The sequence below is a fragment of the Echeneis naucrates genome, chromosome 24 (assembly GCF_900963305.1).
Source record: "Echeneis naucrates chromosome 24, fEcheNa1.1, whole genome shotgun sequence".
Lineage (NCBI taxonomy): Eukaryota > Metazoa > Chordata > Actinopteri > Carangiformes > Echeneidae > Echeneis > Echeneis naucrates.
Genome location: NC_042534.1, coordinates 2,142,461 through 2,160,266, shown reverse-complemented (window position 1 = coordinate 2,160,266; position 17,806 = coordinate 2,142,461). Strand labels below are relative to the sequence as shown.

The following is a 17,806-nucleotide window of genomic DNA, read 5'->3' as shown; positions in this document are numbered from 1 at the left end:
CAGAATGTAATGTTTCTGACAAGAAAACACAAACAAATTAGCTTGTAAGTTTATTATTTGCCTCGAGGCATTCCTGTAAACACATTCGCTGGATGACAAGGCACAGCAAACAACATAGTTAGCTCCACAGGAGGCCAAACACCCTGATGTGGCTAATGTACAAACGCTAATTAACCTCACAAAGTAAGACATTGGGGCAAATATGCTCCACTGGCACGAACAGCACTTTGAAAAATTAAGACTGGGAGACAAACTGAATGACCAATCTATAAATAAAGACATTACATTTTAACTGACAGAGAAAAAGGAAGAATTTAATTGAAAAGTTGGAGGGTTGAGATTCAAATGATATAATTCATCGACTCCAAGAATCTAACTTGCAGTTTATATTTATATTGACCTGGAATATCTGAAGGTGAAGGACATGCATTGAAACACCCATTTATGACAGATGGTTATGTGCCCACATCTATCAGAGGAATTGTGTTTGGGCCTGAGAGTAATTATCTTTGGACTGATGATCAAACCACTGATTGATTAGTCATGCATGAGATGAGATGCAAATGTTCAATAATTTAGTTGTCTTACAGCAAACTGCAGATCATTTAAAAATTCTGATTTATGAAAATGTTTATCATTAATCAATCATAAAATCATTGAAGAGCAAATGAATAAAAAGAAACTGTGGGAATAGAAACCTATGGAAGTAATTTTCCTTTGAGTTGAGAAAATGCCCAAAAGGAATAACAGTTTTTTGAAGCTCAACACTTCCGTCGTAGAAAGTGGAGACCAAAATTGTTACAACACTGCTGCTACACAGCAATGCTCACTGAAAACAAGTGCTTTAAGTTAATGATCTGCACATATCAAGGTAGCAGCATAAAAAGCCCACAGGCTGCACAGTCATCAGAGATCATTTAGAGGCTTCATTTGGCTTTAACTCGACATGCAAGTCCCAACAATGCCATGAAACTTTACTGTGGGGGAATCTCAGCTTTTCAATCTGTTGTTACTGAGCCTGAAACCAAACAAAGCAATCAGTTTCAGTCTTTTCACCCACCTCAGGGTGCTTCCACATCCGGCCTTTTTGATGCCATGGAATCAAACTGAAATATTTACAGTCTTTTACTTTCTCCCCATACATTTAAATGTCGTGGGATGATCACAGTTTAACTCTGGACTCTCTGACCTGCCACGCAGAGCTCGTGTTGGCTCCCTAAGGACTCAGTCTGAACAATATTTCAGTCAGCAGAAGGTGACTGGGAAACATCCCACAGAGCTCCAGCGTTGGAGATGCTCTGACTTTTGTCTTAACGTCGCTCACATCAAAACGAAACGGTGAACTGCTCCATCCTGTGAGACTTAGAGAAACACTAACTGTGGTCTCTCCTTTCACTGCAGGTTTATTTTTGAAGTTGTATGATCATATATACACAAAATAATATATCATTAAATCAGAGTATATGCACTTGATTCGTTTAGAGCCATCAGCGGCAGAGAGAATAGAGTCCGAGGTACCCGAATAATTCACACAGGGAGGGGGGAAATAGTATGAGGAAGAGGAGGAGGAGGGGTTGCCGTGACAACAGAGGCTTTTAGCAACAAGGAAAAAGGGCCAAGGTTTTTTTGCTCATTAGCTTGTGAAGATCAAGATGGGTGGAAATTGCGCCTTTGCTTTTTTTTCTTGTTTTTAAGGGGGGCTACATTTCATGAATGCTTAGTGCACGTTTGTTTGACAGCACTGCTGCCGATCACAGTTTAATACGGTCGAAAAGGTCAAACATGTTCTGACATGACGTGAAATTGAAGCCAGAGACTGATTTCAAATTGTTTTTCATGGGGAAACTCATGTTGGTTGAGTTGATAATATTTATATTGTATAAGAATGGTTGAATTTCTCCTACTAAATGTTTAACAAATCACCATGCAAATGTATATTATAGAGCTATTTATCTTCCCCCGAGTGCGCTGTCATTTTTTATTGTTGTCACACTTGTCATTATATTTATCATTGTTATTATTGTGTACCTTATTTTAAGTATTATAAATATTTATATATTATTCATTATTATCATAATACATACAGTTCATATTATCATTTATATATATTATTTTTAGTTCTGTAATGTTTCCAGCTCTTTTTTATTTTCCCCAGGTATTGTTCTGATTAAGATTGTGCTCTCTATGTTTTTGGTAATTGCTGCCTGGGGATGGACAGTGTTTTAAAATGAATGCTAACAAACAGCATCGGACTCCATTGTGATCCAAAAATAATTAAAAATGCCATTGTACCACACTGATGCAGATTACATGTTCTGTCATTACAGTGACTTTTCCACATGAACTGCCAGAAATGCTTGTTGTGCATTGGAAGTGTATAAAACAGCAGCTGAAAATAGTGTCCATACACCATTCTCTTGTTTTGAGTAATTTTTTGCTGAGAGCCACTCTGAGCTGCTACGCATCTGTGATCCATTTTTACAGATTTATGTCTTCAGTAGGAACCAATGAGCTTGGAGTCGTGCACCACCAACGGCACAGGAACGTTGAAAAACAGAGATCTGTTAACAAAATGAAAAATGCAAAATGACACTCGTCCTTTCCTCAAGCACCTTCTATACAAACAAACAACAAAATAAGAACATCTCGGCTTCTGTTTATCAGTGACGTACACACGGGGAACATACAGCCATTTTCTTTTCCAGACTGTCTGTGTTGGTGCAATGGGAGCACTTTTTCTTTAACCAGCTTTATATCTCAGTGGAAAATACAAAATAAAATTTTTTAAAAAAGTGCCAAATCTGTGGTACCAACCATCTGGTAAGAGTAAAAGGTGAAATCATAAAATGTTAATGCTCCCTGTGATTGTGCTAAATACAAATGATCCGGTTTCTAATAAACAAACAAGCAGGGGAAAAAAATGGTGCTCTGAAGAAAAGCTACTTGGATGTAGCTGTGATGAAACAGAAGCAGGTGTTCTTGACGCACATGTGGGCTAATTTCATCCACAGGGAAAGGAATAGATTTCCACCTAAAAGTCTGTTTCCAACAGTTCACTGTACTTTACTGCTGCACTTTACCTCACAGCTGCAGGGGGCGCTGTTCTCCACTACATACAAACTGGGCCAAAGCAAATTACACCAGCATAACCCACATAGAGTTATTAAACACAGCGTTGGCGGTCTAGGGGAAACCCCGTCCTGCTGATAAGTGAAAATCCAGGAGAAATTGAAAGTGGCACTCTGAGATATATGGCAGTCAGAAGCTGCTAGGACAGGACAAGTGTCAAAGATGAAAGTCATGCTGTTGTCTTGATGGAGCTGGTTCACTAATAATTCTAATAACTTTTTCTCGAAAATCAACATTTTGAAACCTGTAGAATAAACAAGAGATAAATCATCGAGGTATAACAACATCAACCTGCGCTGCTCGGCCAGGCATGGAGCCTTAAAAACTCACCATCTGTGCCACGCTGCACTAAATGTAAATTATTTCATGTGATTAATTGATATATCACATCCTTTCATGCACCAAAGTTTTCGACATTTCATTACAGTTGTGGTTCGTTGTTTTGTGTTGCCAAGCTGCTCAAACGACAATCTAATAAACTGTCCTGAATGTTAAATGATACCAAAGCAGATTTTATGTTTACACATGCACTAACTAGCGACCAGGCGAAGAAAATAAGTAAAATGTGATCAAAACAGGCAGAACTGCATTCTGGGTGAAGATGTGTTTTAAATATCTTTAAGGTGGAAATATCAGGTCCTAGCACCCCCATGATGTAAAACCGAAACAGAAACTCCTGTTGTGACAGCAAAAGTCACTATTTGGGACATTTAGATGATTTTTTTAAATTACCTTTGGTGACTATTTTTCCAATTTGTTATTTGTTTTTATGCTTTCTGTGTCGGATGAGCCAAATTCTAAAAGCAAGAAAATTTTAATTACAGTAATAAAAAACCAAGTGTGGTGATGAATCTGTATAACCCTCAAAATTTTAATTTGTTGTTGATATTTACTCAGAAGTTATTACGTCTACCTCTAATTTAACATGGCGTGACAGAAGTTACTGATGGAAAAATGCTCCATTTAACAAATCTAGAGAGCCACAGAAAGGCCCAGAGTGTACAGTACATCTGTCAGCTAATGCACCCGTCTGGGAACTAAATGAATAGCGCCTCTTGCTGCTGTCTCTTAGTTTTTGGGTGTAAGTAGGAGTGGGCTGACTGACAGCCACAGACAGTGAGTCAGCGTGACTCCAAAAGAGTCAAAGCTATTGTGTTTCAAAAAGGCAATGGAACGAACAACAGCCATCAGCGTTATGCAAACACAACCACACATATATACCGTTCTCCTGAAGATCGCCTTTGTCTGTCCTAGATACATTTTAAACCTTACAGTTAGCCTCAGGTGTAAAAATTACGCTACAGGTAGATTATTGAAATGGGTATTTTTACAGAGCAGTATTGCAGCATTGACCCGGTCTGCACCTAATTACAGCTACAATCAAAACTCTTAGAGAATTTCTTCACCTCCTTCAACACCTTGTTCACTTGTGAAGATGTCTAGTCTTCGTAAATATAGACGTACACAGAGTCACACCCACACAGACAAGCTTATTTCTCTCTTATCCAGAGAAATCCTTTTCATCAGCTTTTCAGTGCTGGGTAATCAAAGTATAAAGAACCATGTCAGTCGCCTGCTGCCAGAGGCTCAAGTGTGTGTGTGCACCGGGTGAAAATCCGATACTGTGTGCTTCCCCACTGATGTTAAGTAATATATGGGCGAAAAAATATGATTAAACACTCACCTCAGGCCGAATGTGTGAGACTGTTCATAGTGGAACAGAGAATGAATCTTTGCATCTGAATTCACAGCAATCAGCCTGTCGATCAAATCCTGTGAAGTGAAATGAGAGGCTGTGAAACAGAAGCGAGCCGTTATGGTGCAAAATGAAAACAGTGAGGATCTTTACAATGTGTAAGGTAGGAACATTACATCAGCATCAGTGTGCTGGGGTTTGGCGGGGGGGGGGGGGGGGGGGAGGCAAAATAAATGCATGGGTGGCAGCTGAAGGCAAAATAAAAAGCACAAACCTGCCCCCAAATGGCTGAAAGAGACATTGCATGAAATCTGAAATACGGTGTAGGAAAAAGCACTCACAGGAATGGAGCTTGGCATTTCTCTCAGGGTGTATTCGCATTTGTTGGCTAAAGGCTGCTGGCCCAGCAGCTCCCACACTGACTGGGAAGAGGAGAGCAGGTTGACCAAGGATAGGAAGGACTGGGAAGACAAAGAGACACAACAGAGATGGTTAGAGAAGCCTTCAAACTAATTTCAAAGGCAGGAGAGATATAAGTTGATTAATTAAAACATCCAGGTTCCACAGTGAATTGTGTCCTTTGATTGAAAAAAATATTCAAGCATGAAAAATGGAAATGAGAATACGGCTGCATGTGAGCACTTTTACTGTATGAAACTACTCTGAACATGTGAAATGAACATTTGTCTAAAGAATAGTCAGGCACATGAAGTCCTTCTGTATGTGCACACAAACCCTAACCACATACCGACATGTATATATATCCAGTTGTTTACATACACTCATCATGGGCATGAATGTCATATTCACGTAATGAGTGTATGTACACTTCTGATCACAACTGTGTGTATTTATTTATATCTATAAAAATCACCTTTCAAAATTGAAGCTTAAAATGAACACGCCTTGCTACCAAAGTAAAAATGTATGAATGTAATTTTTGCTGAGATTGGCTTATCCGTCCTGTTCTAAACTCAGAACAGCTGGAAAAAGCTATCCATCCAAAAAGTCTTTGCTCCATATTTAGTTAGCTTAGTCTGACAGAGGTCATGGCATAAAGCTTCACACACACACACTAAACAGCACATTTTGTCTGTTTTTAGTTCAGGCTCAGGTCCAGGGCTGCTCTGCCAGGGACGGACGAGAAGGTCTGACTGTGTGTATGTAACCTGGCAGCTGACCCTCTGATAAAGCAGGCTTTTAAGTCTCTGGTGGCAAAACACAGTTGACACTTCACTGGTTGTCCATATTCACTTGGCTAGTTTCACTGAGAGAGAGAGAGAGAGAGAGAGAGAGAGAGAAAGAGATGACCTGGCTCCTGTCAAAGGCCAGCATCTCACACACACACACACACACACACACACACACACACACACACACACACACACACACACGCATCCACAACTCGTGCCTCGAATTAAATTTTGAGCTTGTCCTGGACTGAACCTGGAAAATCCAAAAGTCCAAACTTTAGAATCAGAGCTACTATAAAATATTCACTTTTAATAAAGGCAAGGAGCCATGGTTTAAAGTACTTATAATACAGATAACCTGGTTGGACTATGAAATCAGGCTAATGTAGTTATACAGCAGGTGCAGACATTTTACTTCAAGCTAGAAAGCAAAGAGCAGACAATAATCAGGTATGACAAACACATGTAAGAAGGTATTACCAAAAAATTCTGTCACACACACACACACACAGTACCTTGAGGGAGCTTCTGTCGATTGGGTCCATGGGTGTCGGTTTGGGACGGAGCACCCTCATATCTTCACTTCCACACTCCAGAGTTGACCACAGCTCGATCACCAGCGCCCGAACCAAACCTGCAACAGGACGTGGAACCAGTGGCTTTAATTTGAGTTTATGTGGAGGAGAAATGCTGAGCTGTGAACATGTGAGCTTGCTTGCAGTCCAATCGCGATTCTCTGAATTCAGGATCTGATTGTGAAGGTCTCGAGAACAAGCAGAAGTTAATTTTTGGGAATTTCTTTTTGGACATTTTAACCTTTGACTGATTGGACAGACAGGAAACAGAGAGAGGCAGAGTAAAGGGAACAATGTGGAATAAATGCCCCCAACCAGATTCTCACTCGGCAAATTGCAATTATATGGTATACTTCTTAACCGCTCAGCAACTCAATATTAAAATTGTAGAGCTGAAAATCATTTCATTTTACACTTCCACATTTATAAATCGTATAATTTTTACAATGCTATTTATATCTTTGTCTACATCTTTATCACCCTTCAATCTAGCAATAATAAGTACAGTATGTGCTATGTGCAAATGTGTCTCAGGAAAGAGTCAACGAAATATTCTCTTGTTTCCTCTTCATCCATTTATCCTGATACTGACCATCTACCAGAGATGTTCTTCCTTTGGCTGCCTGGCGTCTGATTGTGTCTACAAGACAGCTTCGAACGCAAACTTTAGGCATCACAGATGGCTACTGGTTGTTTGTGTGAGCAACAGATCAGTACCTGAACTGTGCAAAGCCACCACGCCTGGAGCAGTTGCTGCCACCTGTGTCACCATCACCCCATATCCAAACTTCTCACAGCGGCTAACCTGCAGAGAGCACACAGAAAACTAACAAGCTCCAAAATATTCCAGTTTTATCTTTGCAGTTTTTGGTCATGTTAGTTCGAAATAAATGAAGGATTGGGACAAAATGGAAAGGGAAAAGATTAATATTCTTTTAAAAAAGCTAAAAAGCTAACGGACGGGGCTCTATCTTGAGTTACTAAAGCACACAAGCAATGCGAACAAATTGTGTGTTTCTTTACAGCACAAATGGACAGATGTCCATTTATGACACCTGTGTAATGAATTATTCGACTCACTTGTGGTTGATTCTTGACAAGACATTTGCAGTTCAAAAATTAGCCTAGAGACATTTTGCATCACCCTAATTTGAGTAAAACAGAAAAATGTGTAATCTAAGTTATATTAACCTTACTTTCCTGTTATAAGTTAAACAAATGTTATATTAAACTGATTCTTGTCAACATTTTGGAATTTGTTTTTGTGTTCATTGAGATATTGTTTAAAATGTTACCTGCATGAAGGGGGTGTACTCATTTATGCTAAGGATATATATGTAAAGTTTTTGTTGATCCCGGAGGTTAGTACACATGTTAACAGCCTCCAGTGAATACCAACCAGTCTTCAGGAAAGGTCTGGTGAGGTAGGTGGGTGAATTCAGGATTTTAAAAATAAAATATCTGGTTTTGCTGGATGGGATGTTACAAAAAAACTGGAAACAGTTTGGATATCTTACTGTACGTAACCAAAGTTCAGTTTGTGCAGAAAACAAGCTCTCAAAGTCCTGAGCATACATAAATGATCTCTGGGCTTTTATCTGTAAAAAGAGACGTGAAAATGTCCTCATTAGTGATTTCTACTCATGATAAAATCCTGTGGTTCTCTGAGCCAAGTAGTCACTCACAAATATTATTTCGCTGCAAATAAATCTACTTGATTTAACAGTTTGTGTAAAATGACTTTTTTCCTAATCCTGCTGCGGCCTACAGTAACTCAAGGCAATGTGACAATGAACCACTTGAACAGCATATTACTTTGGCATATTGATGGCATTGAGAAGGATTAAATCGAGCCACTGCCAAAGTTAATTCGTGTATGGTTTCCAAAAAGGTTGACACAAACGGGTGAAAAACTGAAAGAAAACCACAAAAAGATGTTGCACTGTGTTGAACAATTAAAGGGCGACAGTGACTGAGCTATCCAGATAAGTCTTTCTTACTTCGTCAGGTGTTGATAAGCTCGCATGCTGACTTTTTAAACTTGAAATTGGCTCCTAGTGCTTCAAAAACCAAATGAGTCTGGCAACATTTGGAGTTCTTTAGTACTAGTACTGTATATTATCTGTGGGGAAGTCAGCCCTGCTTTAAAAAACTCGGTGGATAAGGTTATTAGTAGTGACACTCTTTCATTACTCACAGTTGAGGTGCCCTAGAGCAAGTCACCTAACTTCCAAACTGCTCCTCTGAGGCCTCTCAGCGACTAAACGCATCACTGTAATCACTGTGGATTGGCCAGTTTCCAAGAATGACTGTGTGAGCATTTAGCTCAGCAAACATACGAGTTATTAATAAAGGTTGGCAGGGGGGGGGTCTGCACAACTGGCCAGCTGAGTATGACTATAGAGCCAGTGGATGAAAGTTAATGTTAAGACAAATTATGTTTTGACTGAGAAGATTAGCGCTGGATTTAAAAATTGAAATGAGCAGTTGATTTATTATTACCTGTAGTTTTTTAGTAAAGCGAGTAAACATGTAGGAGACACATTCATTGATGGCCCCGGTCTGCTGGAGCAGCAGCAGGCCTTTAGGAGTTGCAGTGAAGTTGAGGAGGCTGTCCAACAATGTTTCCTCCCAGATGAGCCTGTTCCAGAGTCACAAACAAACAGACAGTGAGTGTCGGCATTTTATTAAACTATTGATTTAGGAAAGGTTGTCTCAGCAAAGTTATAACAGATTTTATGGTTAGCTGGTATTGATGACGCTGCTTCTGAGTCCAAATACAAGTCACTGAATAAAATTTGCTGAACTAGTCACCAGTTATATAATGGGTACAAAGGTCCTTAAAAAAAATTATATTTTGTTTATGGTAATTTTCTGCCACACATTTCAGTAAAGATTTATTTTTGTAGGAAAACCGCTTTTAATGTCCCCTGCTGTCTGTAGGATACAGGAGAAAATTGGTTTGTTTGGTTCAGTTATATTTGACAAGGGAACAAGACTAACTATTGAAGGCTTTAAATAAATATCCAAACACTGTCTAAACCCTGTCCTCTGTAATAATGAGTGATTTGGTCATTTCTTCAGAAACAAAGACAAATATATATTATCTTAAGGTCCACGCTCTCTGTGTGTGTGTGTTTGTGTGCACTCACATGTTTTGCAGTTCCTGGGTGGCTCCTCCAGCGGTGGCCCCAGGCACTGGAGTCAGTACTCTGTCTGACAAGGAACTCGTCTGCAAATAAGAAATATTTTACTGATTATTTCCAAGAAACAGATTTGTATATGGCTTTTTCTTAGTCTATACAAGAAGTTACAGAAACCAGTTGCATATAGATGTTATTATTTGTTTAACGTTAACCTTTAACTTTCACCGGACTCTGTAAATTGCAATTTTGTTGGTCCACAATTAGTCTTTATGTTTTATCGAGCGATTGATAAATAATTAAAGTTGTAAAAACTGCTTGGGTTTGACATCAGTATTATATTAAAGAGCCCAGTGCATCTTAAACAAACTAAATAAGCCTGCTGAAAACAACTCATCTCCATTACTGTGACAGACTGTGTATTAATACTAAGAATATTTTGTGCATATACATTTTGCACACATCATTTAAACACCGTCTGAAAACTGTGGCAAAGATAATTGAACTGGTAACTAACTGTGATCACATGCTTCCTCAATGTGCCTTTGACAAACTTAAGGGTCCATGATCGTGTCTGGTTTATGGTGGGCGGACCGAGGTCAGTACTATAGTTACACAATGAAAACAGATGTGGGCTTGGATCAGATATAGTACATTAGCAGGTACATATTATCCAGTGAATCTGTGCAGTGTTTGCAAGGGCACGATTAATATTTAACGCAGACTGGCTGAAGTCAGAAGGAAAATGTTGAGTGATGACTTGAAGTTAATTTTTGACATGGGTGTTTTATGTAACAAAGATGTGATAGATTTGATATGACTTCTTACTATACTGAAAAATTTCCACCACTGACACATTATTGGCGTTTTCTACTTGACAGTGACGGCGTTCCGACAGAGCTTCCATATCTGAGCGCACTGTACTGGTTTTGATTGCACATTCATTCCTGTTTCAGTTTCAAGTGTGTTTTTCAGTTTTGTTCTTCCAGCAGAGGCGGGATTACTAAGGATGTTCTCATTCTAATGTTGTGACAGAAGCAGTTTTCTAAACTAAAGGAAAGCAAATTACAATGGTTGGTTAAACCGCCATTTGCAAGAAATTGTGGTGTTTCTCTTTGCTGTGGTGGATGAATAAAGAGAGAACATTGAGTTCATCATGCAAATGAAACATGACAGGCGTATTCCAGCCAGTGAAAGTGATCATTAGATGGAAACCCTTCATTAGATGTTGCAGAAAAAAAATGATTCAGATATAAAGTTTCAGCTCTCTATGCATTTACACAATTTGCCCGCAATAAGTAACTGATTCAAAAGTAAAAATATAAATATTATAATGCTAAATTGTTTTCCATTACGTCTAATAATTTGTTTTTTGCTGTATTTGTTTTTTTTGGTGCTTTTAAACAGTTTGGAGTTAAATTCTTCAGTGCAATTTATAAAACAAAAACAAATAATTGCCCATATATGAAATATTATTTTAACCCAAAAGCTGTTATATCTACAGATGGGGTGCAGCTACCTTCTTCCATGCAGCAGCTATAGCCTTGTGCAGACCATAGGGCCGGAGAACCTGCAGACCCTCACAGGTGTTGTATATCTGCCTACAGACAAAGATAAAAGCTCCACATAATGTATGGGAAGTGTCGGATTCATTTAACGATGACAGCTCCTTGTCCAGTAGCCTCAGGGTGAACTGAACAATGACCAGAGCAGCGCAGGTTCTGCAGAGGAGAGAGAAAGCGGACAAAGACAGAGAGCTTTTGTTCATGTATTTTTAAAAAAAATGCAAGGATTGGCTTACTGATTCAAAATAGAACTGATCCCAATCTGTTACTTTCAGTTTCTGCATCTGGGGGCTTCTGGAGTACTTAAGTCCATCCCTTACTGGTTAGTCAGTGTTTTCTAAATATAACCAACATTTTAAAAGATTGCTTTTATTTTTCTCTGTCTGTCTGGATTTCTTAACCACTGAACTATGTATTAATTAGCACAACATTATTAGTGGAGGCTGCACAGATAAAAAAAAATAAATAAATAAAACTGAACAGCACTCTGAAGTACATTAGTCAAAACAAATTTTAATATGGATATTTGGTTTGAACTTTGGAGAAATGTTCTTGCTAATTCACAACAACGGGTCAGTGCACTGAATGAACACGCTGAAGTCATGGTCAGCCAATTAAAACAGAATACCAAAGTAACCTGGACACACTGAGTGACCCTGGCTGACCCTGGAAAACATACTTCTTTGAGTTGTTGCTGCAGCTGAGCTGATCAAAGATATAATCTCACTGACTGACAAACCATCAACATATTCAGGTCTAATCTGCTCTCTGTGTGGAAGCGGGAGGATTGGTTATGCAAACTTAAAGCTCTGCTGAAGTCCCCTGCCTCAATCAGGGAAGTCTGATTTATTCATTTCTATGAAAAATAGCAAATTTCATTTTGTGCATTTAATCACAGAGTCTCACCTCTCACTGTGGGCCACACAGAGATTTCTCTCATCCAAAAAGAGAGCTAATCCTTTGTCAGTGTTTGCGATCCGAGCCAGAATGTCAGCAACAAGAATTAGCATTGCTGCAGGTGACTTCAATTTGGCCTGCAAACCAAAAAGAATAAACAGACAAAATTAGCCACAGCATTGTGAGAGAGAAGTGACTCCCAGGAGAGATCAACACATAACCCAAAATTGAAATAACATCATTAAATTTGACAATGATGGAACCGAAAGAAGGCTGTTGTATTTTCATAACCAGTGATTTCACAATTTCAAACAGCTTGTGAAAGGCTGTATGCGTTTGACCTGCTGTCCATTCAGAAGCGCTATAACAGGATCCAGCAGCGTCTGTATAACAGCAGTCTGGTAGAGACACTCTGCAGCACACTCTGTCCTCTCACACAGCATCCACAGCACCTCCATCACCAGACTGCTGGGCGACAAGGAGTCTGAACACACAAAAGACATTATAAACCTTTTCCAACTGAATTAGAGGCATGTGTATTCATTCAATACAATTTCCATCCTTTAAGACTGACAGTAAACACATTACCCTGCTTGGTCCCTGTCTGTCAAGATCTTGGAAATCTAATCTGGTCAAAGAAGCTTTTAGAAGAGCAGCTGGATGCTTCTGGGTTTTTTCCCCTTGAACTGAACTATATCTATTTATATGACGTTAATTTCCTTTTTGTGTAGTGGAGATGTATATTTGCGGGATTAATGCTTTTGATCTACACAAACAATTCATCTGGTGACTCAGGACACAGACTTTTTACAGACGTCCATGGAATTCATATCAAACTGTGAGATGCCATTTATGACATTTATCATCCTTCCAATAAAATTTTACTTGGGGAAAGATATGCCTGCAAGCGTGTTGTTGTTTTTGTGTTTTTGTTCTGGCTGTGAGCCTGTTCATATCTTATCTTCACATACATAAACAACTTTTACATCTACTTCTCACTTCACTCTGCAGTATCATGATGGTTCACAGAAGTTACTGAAACTCAGACTAAATGTGATCATTGGGCTACAAGAAAAATGTTAATATAAATCTATGGCTTGCTCAGCATGAGTCTGCAGCAGTCTGTGGCGAGGACTCTCTGACAAAGTCAAGGTAGGAAACACTATTGATCACTAGCAGTAAAAGCTGTTGCAGTGTAATTCATGAGAATGAATGGGGCAATAAGGCAATGTATTGCCAGGACACCACTATAGTACTGCATGACTCAGTACAAGGTTAAGAGATAAAAGATATGGCCTGACTAACCACGTTTGTGCCTCACCGGGAGAGCCACCGTGTCCCTGATTCCAGACTCATAGTCTGAAGAAAGTCTAGGTCTCATCGTCATTGTTTGTGTAGAGATGTGTATGTCCCACCTGTAGGTGACGCATCACTGCAAGGAGGCTTGGGGTGTTGGTACATGATGTTAATCAGGATGACAACTAGGTCCGTCAGGTTAACTGGCTCTGAGACACAGACATGACGAGTCAGGGAGTAAATGAGGTGATATACAGTTAGTCTTGGTGTTTCCCAAGGTTGTAGTATAAAACAATTCACTTATTTTGGTTCAAGAAGTAAAACTGGTATGAGTTCTTCTCTAATATAAATGTGACAGAAACATTAAGTGATAGATGTTGCTGAGGACAACAGATGAGTTGTCACCAGTCTGCAGCATTTCCCATATTGTAAAGAAGAGGTCATGTTAGACCTAGCTACTATCCTCAACTGTACAATAGAAACTGCTTGAGGAAGTGGCACAAACTATAATGCACATTGGTGAGAAGAATTTCCCTCCCCTTGTTTAAAGGTATAAACAGTAATCAGTGAATCCCCACCGAGACAGTGGCCTTATGATGGCCATAAAATGTTCTGACGTCAGTGATTTTACATTCTCCACTTTTTTTTAAAGTAGAGTGAATAATGGTCAATTAAAGCAGGTTAAGGAGTGGCTGCAGACAATGGGCCTCTTTTAAAGCTCTGACCAAGATTCAAGAACATTACACAACTTCATCATTGATTAAGATGAGGTGGAAGGGTCATGAAAGCTGGAGGGAGTGTCATGCAAGCTGATCACATTCCTAGATTATCTGCTGTAATGATTGTTGAGGAAATTGCCAGGGAAGGTCCATACAGTATCAGGCTTTTGACTTTAACAATCAAACTTCACACCTCTTTTAGTAGCGGTGGTGAACCAAACATGTACCAATGAATGTTGAAAAGTGTTTTTAAAAAAAAAGAAGGGAGGAAAAAAAAAAAGTTTTGCACCTTTTCCCTTCCTCACTTTGATTGGAAAGAGTTTTCTTCCATTGTTGTAGATGATGATTTTCCCCAGGACACAGAGAGAGTGGACAAAGAAGGCGTATTCAAGTTCCTTTCCCGAATAAACACTCCTCTGGGCTGAAACCGAAACATTGACACAAGAGACACAGTTCTTATTTCATTGGAGTTGTCTAGACCTTTGCTGTTATCACACTCACAGCTTGCACGATGTCCAAATACTGTTGATACTGTTCCAAGATGTTAGAAGGAGCGGAGCTGAGAAAATGCACTCAACAGTGACGAGAAAATTTAAAGAGCTTCGAGCTTACTGGTGCAAAAGATGTTTTATTCAAGGGTATTGAAAAAACACTGAATCCCCTTGTTGTGGCGTTGACCTGCACAGAAAGCTTCTGTCACAGAGTGAGACTGACAAGTAAAAGGAGTGTGTGGCCACCTTGCTTTGTCTCCAGGGTGCAGAAAATAAAAGCAGCACAGCTCAAAAACACTTTTGTGAGGAGTGTGTCAGTAGGAGTGGTGATGGAGGAGGAGGAGGAAGGCGGGGGGCATATATCTGCTCATCCAAAACAAAGTCAAAATGTTGAGTCTCTGGAAGCCAGCTGGCTTATGGGAGATAACACAGCGAGAGCAACACTCCGTCGGCCACCATCATCACTCACTCACTGCCACAGGAGGAGGAGCGCCTCACTGTTTATTATTACTCTGTTCATTTAGAAACGCATGTACTGCAAACAGACGAACCATCACAAATGTTCAGAAACACAAGCAGCAGTTATTAATAGATATCACAGTGAATTTAAGAATAACAACACACAGTATTTTATATATTTATAACAGGTGGACCGAGACAGCGCTCTCTCTCAAGCGTAGGCGTTCATCCTTGACCTTGGGATCAGTAACCAGCACAATAATCTGTCTTTTTCAGCCAATATACTCTCGCTGTGACTCAGTTGTATTTCATCACATCAAATGAATCCCTGATTAAGCCTAAACCTGCTTATGTTTCTGTTTTTAGTACCTTTTAGTGCATCTTTGAGCTCTAACCCTTCTTCCTCATAAAATGTTTGCAAATGCAAAAGTTAAGAAAATTCTAAATACGCAGATGCACCAGGCGTTGATGCTAATAAATCTTGTATCTAAGATTTTATTGCTCCTCAATCCTTTTTATCGGCAAAGAAAGAGGCAAAATACTCAGACTGCAGGATTCTCATGCTATCACTTTAATGAGGTGTAAAAGTTGGGCTATTATTTCGGTATCAAATACATTTTTAATAACATTTTAATGCTCCTGCTGCTCACGTTATTTTCAAATTGTAGCTCCAGGTTGTCAGCATTAGTTAGATCACAGCTCACAAGAGTTTCTGCATCAACTAAAGTTGATTAAACATCTCTGACTCATGGTTGGTTATAAACTCAGTTATTTCCACATGTTAAAAATAAAGGCTCAGTGTTTTTTGACACCTTAACATTTGTTTCGTATTTTATGCAGAAGTATGTACACACATTATATGAGACTGAACTATTTGATGCATATTTTGTGTCCCACATTGTATTTATTTCATTTTAATGCTTCTGCCTTGTCCAGTATACCTAAATCTTCATATTTTAGCCACATCTTTCCTCTAAGGTTTCCCAACTGAGGTCTTTTAAAGAGTTAATTCTCATATTTTTCTTCCCGCTTTTCTCTTGTTTCTTCTTTCTACTATTTTTATCTGCATGACTCTGCTTTAATGACTGTGGGAGAAAGTGAATAAATAATGACAGCAAAGTCCAGGTTCAAATACATTTAACATCCACAGGACTCGAATGAAGCGTTATTTTCTCATTAGGCTTTCACGGCGGTTCAGCCCTACTATTATTTTTTGGTGTGTTTCAGCATTATCGCAAATGTGTTTATGTTTACCACACACAGTGGGGCTCGTGGTGAAGATTGCTCTTCAGATACGCTCAAGGGAGTTCATGTGTTTGTGGACTGTTTAACTTACCACTGTTCTCCGCCGACTGGATTTCAGCTGTCTCACTTGTGAACCGTTCACAGGATTCACTGTAATGGATACACTGCTGAAGAGCTGCAATAATCTGACAAAGTAATAGTAATGAAGGGATTAAAATGACGCATGCTGCTGCAATTAGTTAACTGAAATTTTAGTTTGTAATCTGATGCCAAATTTAGATGCTGCTGTGAAAACAGGCTCACTGAAGAGTTCAGCCAGAATGTCAGTGCAACCTTCCCTCATCAAACTCTTAATCGAGACTTTTTGCAGTAATCCTTTTCAAATTCAGAGTGAGAGTTGAGTGGGAGGTTTAGGATTATAAAATCAATTCTTAAATGCCAAACTACTTAGTCATCCTATGTGTCCTTTTGTCTCAAAGACTACATCGACCTGCACTGTTTGTCCAAGTGAATTATGCATATTCTATAAATATGTGGACATGAAAAAGACTCTCATAGCATGCATGAGTAAATGCAACCAATCCTGTCCCTTGTCAATGTTAAATCTTTAATTCTGAATATAGAATTTCATGGTAAAGTAAAAGCAGAAGCCAGAAGAACAAGTTCAGCTTCTCTCTGAGGCTGAAGAATGAAACATTTCCAGTAAGAAAGAAATGATCATCCACCTCAAAAAATATCTTTACAGTTCCAAGGCCCCACAAGCACAAATATATTTGCTCAGGTTTCCTGCCTTTTCTGTGCTCAAGAACAATTTGATGTTTTTAAGACAGATGATATGATTGGGTTCTGATGTTCACCTGCTTGGGCGATTACTTTCAGGACCACAATTCTCCCAAGTATAAAAAGAGTTAGTGAGAGATATTGATTATTGTGTGAACCACTCACCAAAGACTTGTATTTTCCCTCCAGGAGTCTTAGAACCACAGTCCTGCTGTAGTAGCCATGCTGAGATTAGGAGAGGTAGTTTGATTGAGGAAGAGAAAACGAAAGAAAATACATATTCCAATGAGAACAGGAGAGAAAGTGATAAAGACCTTATTAACAAATACCTTTTTTCCCTATCAATACTATCATAATCCAATACACACCATCCACTTTTTAAACCAGGTAGCTTTAACATCCAATAAGGCCAGTAAGTGAATTGGTTCCAGTACTTTCTCTGCCCGGGGAGAGGTTGAGCCATGTTCATGATGGAAGGACAGAAGGGAGAAGGTGCTCTCTATAACTTCCTCCATATACCTTAAAACATTGTGCAAAGAAAAAGGCTAGAACAAATGTACTGAGCATCATCATTAGCAAAAAGAAGATTATAGAAATGATCATGTGGTGAATTGTTTC

The 17,806-nt window shown here is 39.1% G+C and overlaps 1 protein-coding gene across 4 annotated transcripts in view; it reads right to left on the bottom strand.

Moving 5' to 3' along the window:
- The window catches only part of tbc1d32 (TBC1 domain family, member 32), a 51,381-nt gene that overhangs the window by 28,675 nt on the left and 4,900 nt on the right, over positions 1-17,806 (bottom strand). For all 4 annotated transcript variants that reach the window (XR_003840478.1, XR_003840476.1, XR_003840477.1 and 1 more), the window contains exons 10-23: positions 17,557-17,707; positions 17,354-17,413; positions 16,500-16,593; positions 14,503-14,634; positions 13,614-13,703; positions 12,540-12,682; positions 12,208-12,335; positions 11,256-11,457; positions 9,746-9,825; positions 9,096-9,234; positions 7,311-7,398; positions 6,534-6,652; positions 5,167-5,286; positions 4,814-4,902 (exon numbers count right to left, since the gene is read on the bottom strand). Coding sequence is in view for 1 of the 4 variants with exons in the window: in XM_029496655.1 (XP_029352515.1) it covers positions 4,814-4,902; positions 5,167-5,286; positions 6,534-6,652; positions 7,311-7,398; positions 9,096-9,234; positions 9,746-9,825; positions 11,256-11,457; positions 12,208-12,335; positions 12,540-12,682; positions 13,614-13,703; positions 14,503-14,634; positions 16,500-16,593; positions 17,354-17,413; positions 17,557-17,707 (1,635 nt within the window). In the remaining 3 variants the exon portion in view is untranslated. The remainder of the gene's footprint in view (positions 1-4,813; positions 4,903-5,166; positions 5,287-6,533; positions 6,653-7,310; positions 7,399-9,095; positions 9,235-9,745; positions 9,826-11,255; positions 11,458-12,207; positions 12,336-12,539; positions 12,683-13,613; positions 13,704-14,502; positions 14,635-16,499; positions 16,594-17,353; positions 17,414-17,556; positions 17,708-17,806) is intronic.